Source organism: Nicotiana tabacum, chromosome 6 (genome assembly GCF_000715075.1).
Source record: "Nicotiana tabacum cultivar K326 chromosome 6, ASM71507v2, whole genome shotgun sequence".
Lineage (NCBI taxonomy): Eukaryota > Viridiplantae > Streptophyta > Magnoliopsida > Solanales > Solanaceae > Nicotiana > Nicotiana tabacum.
The window spans coordinates 193,272,775-193,287,019 of NC_134085.1; the positions used below are offsets into that span (position 1 = coordinate 193,272,775).

General features: G+C 37.5%; 2 protein-coding genes across 2 annotated transcripts; both read right to left on the reverse strand.

The window, feature by feature from the left end:
* Positions 1-1,171: 1,171 nt before the first annotated feature.
* LOC107815507 (glyoxylate/hydroxypyruvate/pyruvate reductase 2KGR) lies at positions 1,172-3,976 on the reverse strand. The gene is made up of 2 exons (XM_016641089.2): positions 3,437-3,976; positions 1,172-1,933 (listed from the first exon to the last, which is right to left on the reverse strand). The coding sequence occupies exons 1-2, from the start codon at positions 3,857-3,859 to the stop codon at positions 1,415-1,417; spliced, it is 942 nt and encodes a 313-aa protein (XP_016496575.1). The 5' UTR covers positions 3,860-3,976; the 3' UTR covers positions 1,172-1,414.
* A 4,674-nt stretch (positions 3,977-8,650) lies between these two features.
* LOC107815505 (glyoxylate/hydroxypyruvate reductase A HPR2-like) lies at positions 8,651-10,274 on the reverse strand. Its single transcript, XM_016641086.1, has 2 exons — positions 9,879-10,274; positions 8,651-8,719 (listed from the first exon to the last, which is right to left on the reverse strand). The coding sequence occupies exons 1-2, from the start codon at positions 10,272-10,274 to the stop codon at positions 8,651-8,653; spliced, it is 465 nt and encodes a 154-aa protein (XP_016496572.1).
* Positions 10,275-14,245: the final 3,971 nt, after the last annotated feature.

Consider the following 14,245-nt stretch of genomic DNA (forward strand, 5'->3'; position numbering starts at 1 on the left):
AGTGTCCTTAACTTTTAAACTTGTAACTGTAAGTTTAGGACCAAGTGTCGTTAACTTTTGAGCTTGTTAGTCTAAGTTCAGGACATATTGTCCGTAACTTTTGAGCTTGTTAGTCCAAGTTCAAGACCTATTGTTCTTAACTTTTGGGCTTCTTAGCCTAAGTTCATGACCTATTGTCCTTAACTTTTGAGCTTGTTAGTCTAAGTTAATGACTTCAGGACCTATTATCCTTAACTTTTGAACTTGTAATTGTAAGTTCAAGACTTATTGTCCTTAACTTTTGAGCTTGTTAGTCTAAGTTCAGGACCAAGTGTCCTTAACTTTTGAACTTGGAACTCAAAGTTCGGACCAAGTGTCCTTAACTTTTGAACTTGTAATGAAAAGTTCAATACAAGTTCAAAAGTAGAGAAACTATTACCTGTTATATGCAGGACATACAGTTATCACCATCTACAAAATAAAAAGTTCTAGTTTATCCTTTAAATTAGTTGCCAAGTGTATTCCCATGCAGGTGCTTCGTTCAAACTATCTTAAGAGGAAATAGTTCTAATCTGTCCTAGAAAGGTACCAACTTCTGCTAATGAATCTTTTCTACCAAGTGTCTTATGCACACACTATCAAGTACCAGTATGCAAAATGAAGATGTTTGTCATCAATGGATATCCTCTGTAAACCCACTAATTATATGAGAAATTATCATCCAGAGTCGGAGACACCTTACAAAAAGAGATTCCAATGGAGTCCACGACAGTCGAGTCTCACAGACAGCAATATAATTTTTCTCCCTAACATGAAAGAGGTAGAAGAAAGGATAACACAATCTTTTTATATTAATTTTAATAGACTAGTGGCTACTATTGCTAAGCATTTTGATAAAAAATAAATACAACTTTAAAAAGTGACTACCCATACAATTTTTAGGTTTTCAACGAGCTTGGGTCCGTTGTTTCATGTCCAAACAATTTAATAACTCCAGCGTGAATGTCCAGACAGTTTGAATAATAAAATTGAAACACTCAAAGCGGGCATCAATTCAAGATTGAGTTGACAATCTGCATTACTAAATAGTTTATCTTCCCCTCATCATTGCAAAACTATCACAGGACAGTCTCTCCAACCTACAAAGTGACCGACCAATCAGTAGCACCAATTAACAATTTGATCACAAATTCTCTAATGAACTCTCCCATTAAACCATCAATGTTGTATTCTTATTAGGCTTATTTTTATGTTCTGGAGACGAGAGAATTGAAATAGTCCAATAAAAAGATTGACAGCAGGTTGAAGCACCCAAACAATCACGAAATATTTGCTCCAAAAGTTCAGGAGACAATGTGCTCCTATATGAAGTGAACCTAGTTGCTGCAGCAAAAGGTAACCTCCAAACAATAACTAATAGCAGCAGTTCATATACTTAAACCACTGGAGTTAACAGCGGTTTGTTCAGAAAGTGAGCTTCTAAGTTCCCAAGGACAAGGTCGGCCATGGCCTTGCGTGTTTCCACTGTGCCACTGCCTACATGAGGCAATAGGACCACATTCTCAAGGCCAAAGAGCTGCTCAGGTACTTCAGGCTCATTCTCAAACACATCAAGACCAGCACCCCCTAAACGGCCTTCAACAAGAGCAGATACAAGCTCTTTTTCATCAACATGAGGACCCCTACCAATGTTAATCAGAACCCCCTTTGATCCCAAAGCTTCAATGACTTCACGGTTGACAATATGACGAGTTTCAGGAGTCAACGCACATGCCACAACCAGAATCTGGCAATTGGAAGCCAGCTCAACTACACTTGGATAATACTTGTAATTTGTATTTGGCTTCTGTGATCTTGCGTGGTAACTGATCGGACAGCCAAAAGCTTCCGCTCTATTAGCAATTGCCAAGCCAATCCTTCCCAGTCCTATAATACCCACTGATTTTCCACTAAACTGCAAAAGAGATAGTAAGATGTACAAATTAGAATACATCCCAGTGGCCAGAAGTTAATACAATTCAGGCAAATACAAAGAAAAAATAAAATTGGATATTCATGGGTTTAACTTTATGAAGAAGATTAGATCTCTGGTAAATACACCATTTAATGAATGATTATGTTGCATTTTCCTCAGTTCATTTGCCAGATATAACCGCAGAAAAAAGGCTCCAAAAAGTTCCGTTAAGAACAATCACAATTGCTACTCTGGTGGCCGTAGCTTCTCACAGTTAATGTGACACCACCTCCAAAACAATTACTTACAACTGATATGGTGATACAATATGCTTTACAGTTTCATTCTAAAGAAACTCAAGTTTTTCGCTAGCCAAAGACGTACTGGTATTCATTATCAAATTTTCCAAATGAAAAAATGCTTTGATTTTTGCTGCATGTAATCACAGCCATACAATTATTTGAATTATATTTTTTTTTTTTTTGAAAAGGAAAACAAATATTTTTTGATTATTTGAATTATATTAAAATGAAATGTAATATGCAACATAATAAAAGGCTATTATGGAATAGTTTCTCTAAATTGAACACAAGCTAAAGACAAATGTTGAGGCTCATCTAAGACAACGAGCAACTCAAGGATAACATATTGTCACAGATGTATTATTGAAGCAAAGAAGCTTTCATAGCAGTTAGGATAAAAAGGTTGAAAAGGAGAAAGGTGAATATTAAACCATAGGCTGCATGAAATAAAACTCGAAACCAGATACTAAGAGAGTTTACACCAAAGGCACAACAACCTATCTTGTATAGAGAATTGGTTTACAGTCTTAATATTTCTTGTCAAGAATAAATGACAACTGACAACACAAAAGCTATTAGTACCATATCACTAACTAGATACTTAATTGGCCTCAAGCACATCAAAATTCCATTAATTCAAAGAATAAGATGCCTTGATAGATATAGGTCAGAGTCTGTAACCATAATTGACACAATTCATTCCTACAGTAGGCGCCAATACCGTTGAAATTACATCTAGGGGAAAGCGGACATCATCTCCTTTATATAACCGGAGTAAAGCCAAGAATACACAGATAATATTTTCGTCTATTTATAGCTAAATTTCCCATCATTTTGCTTCAGGCAGCAAAGATTCAAGCTTTCATTTATCTACACCTTTCACATAGATATCAGACGATGTGATACAGACATAACAACAACAACAACCCAGTAGAATCCCACAAGTGGGGTCTGGGGAGGGTAGTGTGTACGCAGACCTTACCCTACACGAAGGGGTAGAGAATCTGTTTCCGAAAGACCCTCGGCTCAAGATAATAAAAAGACAAAAGGAGAGAATCTATTCATCAAGCAGATCATAGGGAAAATAGGAACATAAAATGCAAAAGAAAAAATACAAAGCAAAAACGATGGCTTGTGATACAGACATAAGATGGACAAAATAAAAACGGCAAACGAAAAAAGGGGAGGAAAATCGGCCAACCTTAGAAGTCAACTTGAAATCACCAGACTTCCACAACCCTTTCCTAACATAGCGATCGCATTCACAAATCCTCCTGAGAACAGCCAACATCAACCCGACAGCCAGGTCAGCCACGTCCTCGGTCAAAACATCAGGGGTATTAGTAACCCTAATCCCCTTCTCTTTACACTTGTTCAAATCGATCTTATCTAAACCAACACTGAAGCTCGAAACGATTTCGAGCTTGGGGAGGGAATCGATGAGCTCAGCGTCAGCGCCGGCGAAGGCGTTGCCGACGACAGCGCGGATGGAATCGGCGTTCTGATTGAGGAATTCGTTCTTCTGGGAAAAGTTCCAGAAGCGGAAGAGCTTGAATCGCTTGTCTAACTCTTGCTCTAGGTAGGATGACATAGGACACGCCATTAACACTCCGATGCTTTCCATTTTTTCTCTTCTTGTTTGTGTGTGGAGTATGAAGAGTGATACAAGTGTACTCTTTTTGTAGCTAACAAATGAGGGGTTGATCGATTTCCAAACTATTTTTTATCCCAATCTCGTGTGTATCCAAATCGTAGTTACATGGCATATGTTATTTACTTAAGTTTTTTCTATTTAACTTTAATCAATTGACATAATCATTTATTTTAATTTAACTTAATAATAAATTAATATAATTTAGTGTATACATGTGACAAAATCTCAGTAGAGATCTGCACTAAATCGATATTGCATATAACCGAGAAGAAGAAGATATCTGTTATTTCTCACTATTATAGTCGGTGCACTATAATTGTCTTTAATACAAGACCTTTCACACGAGTCACGTGTGTGATGAGGTAAAAAGACCAAAATACCCCAACTACTTAACTAACATCACTACTGAGTATTCAACACTCCCCTCAAACTGGAGGTTGGAAGACATCCAACACTCCAAGCTTGGAAACTAAGGAATGATGTTGAGCTGCAGATAACCATTTAGTGAGCAAATCTGTAAGTTGCATTGTTGAACTAACATGGTGTGGTGTGAGGAGCCCAAACTTGATCTTCTGTCTTATAAAGTGACAATCTATTTCAATGTGTTTGGTCCGTTCATGGAAAATTGGATTTTCTGCAATTTGAATGGCTGCCTTGTTGTCACAAAACAACTAGACTTGTTTAGAAATTGGCATCTTCAATTCTTCTAGGAGTCTTGATAACCAGGCAACTTATGTTGTCACTACTGCTATGCTTCTCTCTTCTACTAATTGTTTGCTGCTTTTTTGATTTTCATGAGATTAAGGAGCTCCCTAACTTAATAATATAACATGTCACTGATCTCCTAGTATTGGAACAGGCACACAAGCTGCATCACAGTAGGCATACAATGTGTCAACTGGCTTTGCCTGCAGAAGAACTCCCAAACCTGGTGCTCCTTTTATGTACTTAACTACCCTCAAAGCTGCATCCATGTGAGATTTTTTGGACCTTGCATGAACTGGCTCAATGTCTGTACTGCAAAACTGATGTCAGGTCGTGCAATTGTCAAATACAAAGTTTCCCAATATACCTCTGGTATGCAGTAATGTCCTTCAAGTCTGGATCTCCTAGTCTTCCTACACGAGCAACAAATTCTACTGTGGCGAGTTTTTGATTCATCTCTAGAGGTGTTGAAACATGCTTAGAACCACTCAAACCAACACTTAAGATCAACTCAAGTGCATATTTACTTTGATTCAGCAGAATCCTTTTTTTTATCTGAGCACCTCAATACCAAGGAAGTATCTTAGCTCACCCAAATATTTTACTTTGAATTGACTTTGCAATGTCCTTTTAGCATCATTAACTAGCTTGGAACCGCTGCCAGTGATCAGCATGTTATCTACATAAACAAGTATAATGACCAAATCTGAACCCTGCCTTTTACTGAACAAGGAATGGTCATAATTGCTCTGTAGATAACCATGTGTAACTAATGCATCTGTTAACTAATGTTCCATTGTCTTGATGCATGTTTCAGCCCATAGAGTGACTTCAGCAACCTGCACACTTTCTTTTCCCCCTGTTTGTGAAACCCTTGTGGTAGTACCATGTATACTTCTTTATACAAGTCCCCTTGTAAAAAAGCATTATTCACATCCATATGATGCAAATCCCATCCTTTGGCTGCAGCAATACTAATGATGGTTCTAACAGTTACCATCTTTGCCACTGAAGATAATGTCTCATGGTAATCCAATTCCTCTTTCTGATTGTAGCCTTTTGCTACTAGTCTGGTCTTGAACCTTTCTACCTCTCCATTTGCTTTATGTTTTATCTTATAAACCTACTTTGACCCAATAGCCTACTTTCCTGGTGGTAGATCAACCAGCTCTCATGTGTTATTCTCTTCTAGTGTAGTTATCTCCTGTTGCATTGCCTCAATCCACCAGTTATCCTGGGCAGCTTCCTTGAAGGAACTAGGCTCAATGTATGCTAAGAAAGCTTTGAAGTATGACTGATATCATGTAGTGAGGTTAGCATATGAGAGTCCTTGAGAAATACGGTATAAGTTGTTTCCTGGTGCCACATAGTCTTTCATCCATATAGGTGGCCTATAAATTCTTGCTGATTTTCTAACATTCACTGCTTTTTCTGCTGGTGAAGTTTCTTCAATTTCCTCAACTATATCTACAGATAAGGTATCTGAACTCATGTTGATATCTGTTTCTTCCTGATTCAGTGGTTGTGACTGATCTATACTATCCTCATTCAATTCTTCATGTAAATGCTCTTATGGTTCTGTGTATGTGATATTTAGAGGCATATCTTCATGTGTAGGGTTATCAGAAGGATCAGGTTGGGAAGAAGTTTGTGTAGGGAAGGGATATCAATAGGTGTTAATTCAGGAGGATCTTCTGGGAATATATCATCTAAATCTGAAGCCATTCCTTTGAAAGAAAATATTTGTTCTCTAAAAACAACATCTCTGTTTACTAGAAATGTTCTATTCTCCAAATCATATAATCTATAACCCTGCTGAGTCTCTGAATAGCCTATCAGTATAGCTCTCCTTGCTTTTGCTGCAAATTTGTCTCCTCTAGGTAGAATGCTTGCAAAACACAAACATCCAAAAACTTTAAGATGGTCAATTCTTGTTGTTTTCTTGTAGAGCAACTCATAAGGTGATTTTCCCGATAGAACAGAAGTTGGTCATTTGTTTATCAAGTAAACTACTGCCTTAACACAGTCACCCCAGAATCTATTTGGCAAGGAGATCTAAAATTTTAATGCTCTAGCTACTTCCAGTATATGCCTGTATTTTCTCTCTACCGCCCTATTTTGTTGGGGTGTGTATGGGCAGCTAATTTGATACACTATGCCCAATCAACTCATTAATTCATTACACTTAGAATTAAATAATTCAGTACCATTGTCTGGCTTTAATCTTTTTACATTCAGATTAAACTGATTGTGCACCATAGTAAAGAAATTCTTTAGCAAAACAAACACTTTACACTTTGACTGCAACAAACTTATCCAAGTATATCTGCTAAAATCACCAACTAGTGTTACAAAGTAATATTTCTTATCATATGTTGGTATCCTGTGAGGACCTCAAACATCTACATGCACTAATTGGAAAATCTGTTCTATTTTATTGCTACTATGCTGGAAAGGAAGTCTATTCTATTTGGCCAAGAGACACACTTCAAAGCTGTGTTGTGTCCTGGCATCTATCTTATTCTTTAGCAGAGAAATATGTTGCATTACAACAGCTGAAGGATGACCCAACCGGAGGTGCCATCGTACTAAGTCTTCCTACACTTGCACAATACTTCCTGCTATAGCTGGAAATTCTTTAATGATCTCCCTTTTTAACAAATATAGTTCATTGTGTTCTTTATCAATCCCCAAAACCTTCCCACCGTAGAGACCCTAAAATACACAGAAATGTGGGAAAATGCAGCACAACATGATAACTCCTTATTCAGTTTAGACACTGACATTAGATTGAATTTAAAATCAGGGACATATAGAACATCTTTCAGTATTAATTCATCTAACATTTTCACCATGTATATGTTACATGACATTTCCCCTCTGTAGGGACTTGTACAACACTATTATTTTGATTTTCAACTTTTCTTACATTATCTAGCACTTCTTTATAAGGTGTAACATGATGAGAGGCACCGATGTCAATTATCCAATCATAGTCAAATACCTTGGACAAAAAAGAAGTTATACCTGTCATTAAGGTATGACATTCATCTGGATCAGGATCTGGCTTGTTTATGAGGCTTAGTAATTGCTTGTACTGGTCCTTTGTGAAAAAATGCCCCTGCATCTGAGAGGCAGTGTCAAAACTTCCTCCTTCTCCTGTTGATACATTAGCATATCCCTTTACTCCAGTGTTTTGAGGCTTCTTCTTACTTTTAAAGTCCGGTGGATAGCCTATGATCTTATAGCAATTCTCTTTCAAGTGACATTTATACCCATAGTAATCACATATGAGACCTGATTTCCTTGCCGCCTTGCCGCCTTGTCCTCTTTCAGCTAGCATAGTTAAAGGTTCCTTATCTGAACTAGCTATACTAAGTGTACGTTGACTTTCTTCTTGGACTGCTAGTGCATAAGCTTGATTCACAGTCAATATAGGTGTTTTCAGAAGAATTTGACTTCTCACATGACCGTAACTCTCGTTCAAACCAACAAGGAATTGTAATAAACACAGGCTTTTGAACTGATCCAAAAAAAGTCTGGTTTCCTCACAATCACACCCTGCTCTTGGTACCATTAGATCCATTTCATCCCACAAATCTTTTATTTTAGTGTAATAAGTTGTTATAGAATCTGTTCCCTGCCTTAGGGTCCCTATTGTTGTCCACAAATGACAAAATCTAGTAAGGTTCGATTTGTTAAATCGTTCCTTAAATTCATTCCATACCTTCCTCGCATTAGATGCGTAGATGATACTAGGCTGTAATTCAGCAGAAATAGTGCGACCAATCCACGAGAGCACCACAACATTACATCGTTCCCATTGATGCCCTAATTCACCTCTATAAGAGCTTTTCAAACAGATTCCGTCGATGAACCCTAACTTATTTTTCACCATCAATGCCATCCTCATCGATCTGCTCCATAATGCGTAATTCTCAGGTCCTGTGAGCTTGATGTCAATCAGTGCTATCCCAGGTGTGTCTGTTTGTTGCAAAAATAGTGGGTGCTTGTGATCAATTTGTAAATTTTCAGTTTCTGCCATGACAAACCAGCTCAAGCTTCAACAGTGGCTGTCAATTTGGAATTTTGAAATCCTTGATCTAACTTCAAATCGCCCCCACTCTAATACCATGACAAAATCTCAGTAGAGATCTGCACTAAATCGACATTGCATGTAACTTAGAAGAAGAAGAAGACATTTGTTATTTCTCACTATTACAGTCGGTGCAGTATAACTGCCTTTAATGCAACAGATCTGCACTAAATCGACAACATATTTTAATGTAATTGACAAGTTACGTATTCTCTTTTTTCTTATTGCTTAATTATTGGGTGTTCCCATGAATTTAAGGTATGTGGTTGATTTTTTTGTTCTTTCACACGAACAATTTCCAATGTTAACATACTTATATAGTAGATACAAATTAAGTACACAATTTTTTTATTTTTAAACTTTTATTTAACATAACATAAAAATATTGTTAATGAATTATAAATAATTAAAGTTCAATTAAAAATAACAAACATCACGTAATTTAGCGAAAAATTGTGAAATTCAAAAATAGCCAGATTTACAAGTGGTAATTGAAAAATAGATATTGTTTCAAAAGCAATCAAAAATTAGCTACTTTTTATGTAAAAATAAATCTGAACGAAAACGTTGTTCATAATTCGGAAAATATTCCAACATAATATACTGGTCCAGCATAATATGCTGGAAGTTTATATACATATGCTCCAATCTCCAATATATTATGTTGGAACTTTCTGTGTGTTGGAGTTCTAGCATACTATGCTGGAAATTCATACACAGGTGCATCAATCTCCAGTATTTTATGCTGGAACTTTCTGTGTTGCAGCAAAATAGTGGCTATTTTTCAACTATTTTACAAACTTTGACTATTTTTTAATTACTAATCCAAAAACTGGCTAAGCCGTGCTATTTTTAGAGCGGAAAATCAAGTTAATCATGTGACTTAATGAGTGTATTGTAGGCCAGTTCATAATCTCTCCGTTGTTAGACCCATACAATAGTCCAAAACTAGTCCTAACATGTATATAAACCTAGGTAAAAGGTTGGACCAACAAGTACTTGGGCCAAAAATCTAAACGAACGAAATAAATAATAATTTTAGCTGCATCCAAAAATAATAGTAACTAAAAAATTTATATATTTTTTATATATGTCTTTTATATTTTGTGAATATAATTAGTTCCGGTCAATCTGCCAATTTTATATTTTGCTAATAAAGAAATGGAAAATGGGGAGAGAGAGCCTGACCTTGGTCGTCAACATAAAATCGCCATTCTTCCAAAGGCCATTCTTAACGTAGCGATCACATTGGGAAATTCTCCTCAAAACTGCCAAAAACAAAGCAATGCTAATATCTGCAACGTCTTCAGTAATCAAATCGGGACAGTAAGTAACCTTAATTCCTTTTTCCCTGCAGATTTCCAAATCGATCTTGTCCAATCCCACACTGTAACTCAATGCAATTTTCAGCTTCGATAAAGCACCAATTAGCTCCGCATTTGCTCCGATTGTTGCGTTTCCAACGACTCCTCTAATAGATTCAGAATGCAAGTTCAAGAAGTGGCTCTTTTGGTGTTCGGGGAAATTCCAGAGCCGGAGAAAGTTGAAATGCTTGTCGAGCTCTTGCTCAAGGTATGGCGACATTGGTCAGGTCATTAACACTCCTATAGATTCCATTTCTTGTGAAAGTTTTAGAAGTAGGTGAATCTATAATATGCTAGAATTATTAGGAAAGAAATTGAAAGAGAACAAGCAGAACATGATTTATTATTCAATTGCTCCGTCAATTGGGTTGCAATTACAATGAATATAAAATAGCTCTTGTATCCACCTGGAAAATAGAAAAGAGAAAGAAGTTAGGAAGATGAACAAAGAGAGAGAGAGAAGAGAGTAACAAATTTACCAGAATCAAAACTAGTAACCGCTCCTCCAATTCTGTTATTTATTAGCTGTCAATGATTAGTAATTGAGCTGCTGCTTATTAAGGACCGTTGCTTCTAATAATTGGGCATGTTACTTGTGACTTAGGCCCAATATCGACTCAGCCCAGTATAGGCTCCTTCTCTTATCCCTTTCCCTAATTTATTTCTTCACTTTCTTAATTTCTCCGCTTCAGACATAACATTCTCCACCCCTTCAAGACAGACATTGTCCTCAAGGTCTTTGTTGTGCCACAAAATCTGGAAATCGGTGCTTGATGTAGCCCCAATCTTCCTAGGATGCTTTTTCTCTGCTCAAGTTAGCCCATTGAATCAACACCTTCACTTGAACCCCATTATCGATCTTAACCATTCTTCTCTTTAAAATGGCAATTGGTTGGATCAAGACTCGACCTTCATCATCACAAGTGGGAGACTGTGGCTGAGATGTCACTGCTGGACCGATCCGCTTCTTCAATTGAGATACATGGAAGACGAGATGAAGCTGAGATCCACTTGGAAGTTCAAGCAGGTAAGCCATTGTACCAATCTTTTGTAGAATCTTGTAGGGACTATAATAGCGAGCACTTAACTTCACATTTTTACGAACATCGACTGAAGATTGTCTATAAGGTTGAAGCTTTAGGTAGACTAGATCCCCTACTGCCAAAGTTCTTTCTGACCTTAGTTTGTCTGCACAAAATTTCATTCTAGACTGAGCTTGGGTGAGGTTATCTTTGAGAATCTGGAGCATGTGCTGCCTCTGTGCTAAGTTGACTCCTGCTGGGTTGTGACCACTATGAGGCAGTGAACCCAATGGTAATTGAGTCGGAGGGTATCCATATAGCGCCTCAAATGGTGTCGTCTTGAGAGAAGTGTAGTAGTTAGTATTGTACCACCACTCTGCAAGATGTAGCCATTTAGCCCACTGCTTGGGATTTTCAAATACCATAGCTCGCAAATAAGTCTCTAAATACCTGTGAAGTCGCTCAGTCTGACCATCGGACTATGGGTGATAGGCAGAACTCATGTTGAGTTTAGTGCCTAAAGCCTTGAAGAGGTACTACCAAAAATGGCTAGTAAAAATGGCATCTCTGTCAGAGCCAATAGTCTTGGGAAGCCCATGTAATCTGTATATCTCTCTCATAAACAATTCTGCTACATCTTGTGCTGAATATGGGTGTTTAATAGCGAGGAAATGCCCATACTTTGTTAGTCTATCTATGACCACCAACACATCACTGCCTAGTGTGAGCACGTGATTTTTGCCCTATGTGAGAATTACTCCCAAAAATTTAAAATAAAACAATTTTCCTTTGTGTGCAATTTTGAAAATTTTCGTGGCATTTTTGGATAATTATTGGTATTTGTCTGTGCATGTTTATTTATTAAATTAATAAAAAATACAAAATATGTCGCATTTGCATTTAGGATTTAATTCTACAATTAGGAGCAATTAAGTTTGTTTTACAAGAACAAAAATCATAAAAAATAATGTACGTTGTAGTTTTAGCATTTGATGTCCAAATTGTGTGATTTTATCGTAATTGCTATTTAATTGTGTGTTAATTGTTATTAAGAGTTAATTAGTACTTTTATAAATTAATTTAGTTCTATAAGTTAATTTAGAATTTTTAGAATTTTAGTATTAAGAAAAAAAAGCAATGGAAATAAAAGAAGAAGAAAATCGGATTGGGCCTTTTCTTCAATTTTAAACCACAGGCCCAAAGAACCAAACCACACCGGGTCGACCCGACCCGGTCCGCCCCATAACCCCAAACGAACCCCACCCCCTTTTCTATTTTTCATCCCCTAACCAAAAGAGAACCCTAAACCACCCGCCCCCCTTTCCCTTCATCTTCTCCAAACCACCCCCCTTGCCCCCTCACCTCCATGGCAGCTGCTGCCTCACTCATCTTCGTCCAAACGACCACCCTCCCATGGCTGCCTTCTTCTTCTTCTTCTTCTTCTTCTTCGTCGGAACAACCAGCTCCCTCACATCCAGCAACAACCAGCCTCGTCGTCGTTCACCACCAAACCGCCAGAAATCCAACAACCACAACGAACAAGCTTCAGCTCTAAACTAAGCAAAATCAACCATGAAATAGCTAGAGTTTAGCTCCTAAAACAGTTCAAAGAAGCAACGAAAATACAGCTACGTCATGCGACAAAAACGCATCAGCTACTGCTTGTTTCTGCCTCAAAAAAGCCTAGCCTCGTCGTCGTTCACCTCCAGTCACAACCTACACAACCAGTCCGCCATGGCCGCTGTTTCCTTCATCTTCGTCGGAACAACCAAGCGACGAACGTCATGGTTGCTGCTGCTTCACCTCTGCTGCCTCACCCATCGTCCTAAATGACCCCTCCATCTCCAAGCCACAGCTGCTCACCCCAACTCCATCTCCAGTCAGTCGCAACACCAACCAGTCCACCAGAAACCACTTACACACACGCAAAACAGTTTTAAGCTGAGGTTGGTTTGAGGTCTTCACCGTCCATTCGAGGATTCCGTTTGAGTCCGTGTCTGTTAGTCAAGCGTCGAAACAGTGTTGCGAACGAAGTTGTGTTTCATCGGAAGTTCAACATTGTTCGACATCAGATCGTTAGCATAAAGGTCAGCCATAGTTCGTTCACGGATTTTTGTTGCTTTTTCTTTGGTTTCGTTTTAATATGTGGTTTCATTTTTGAACATTTTTTGCATGATATTCCTACTGCATATTCATGGAAATTGTGTGTGTGTGCGTTTTGGACGACTTTCCTACTGTTTTGAGTTTGATTGATGCTCAAGTTAGTGATTGAAATCTACTCGTTTGTTCCGTTAAGTTTGTTCGGATATGAATCTGACTCTGTTGTTAATTCATGAACGTTGTCGATTAGGAGTTTGTTTGGCGAGTTTGTTATGCAGAGTTTGATTATTAATTGGAAATTGATTAGATGAATTGGTTATAGCTGCTAAAGTTTGGTTAATTGACTTAGGAGGATTGGATATAGCTGATGTGATAGAATGGTAATTTCAGTAGTTTCAGGGGCATTTTCGGGATTTTAAGTTTTAAAAAATGATTAATTTGAGTGCTCCATCTACTAGGCATTAATAATATTAAAATAATGCCGAGTGGGGGACAAGACATGTGGTAGTGGGCAATAATGCATTGTTTAATATAGTGGAGGACAAAACATGTGATAGTGGGCAATAATGCAATGTTTAATATAGTGGGGGACAAGACATGTGGTAGTGGAAATTAATACATTGTTTAATACATGGTGGGGACAAGACATGTGGTAGTGGGCAATAATGCATTGTTTAATATAGTGGGGGACAAGACATGTGGTAGTGGAAACTAATACATTTGTTTAATATAGTGGGGAACAAAACATAATGGTATGAAAAGATTAAAAAATGATTGATTAAAATATATTGCCCATACCTGTTTTGGGTTATAAATAGAGTCACTTAGGACAGATTTAGGGGCGGGATTTTTTGAAGAGAGTTTGGGGCTTGTTTTTGGAGAAAGAAAAACGAGTTCTCTTTCAATTTTTTTTTCCAGAGAGTCTAGGCTGGATTTTTAACATTTAAAAGTTCAGTAATTTGAGGAACTAGTACTGTTGCGGTTTCAATTAGTTCTTCCTGAGTTTGCTATTAGTTATTGGCTACTGTTTCATTGGTGGTAGTTGTTTAGTCTTTTACAAACTTTTGGG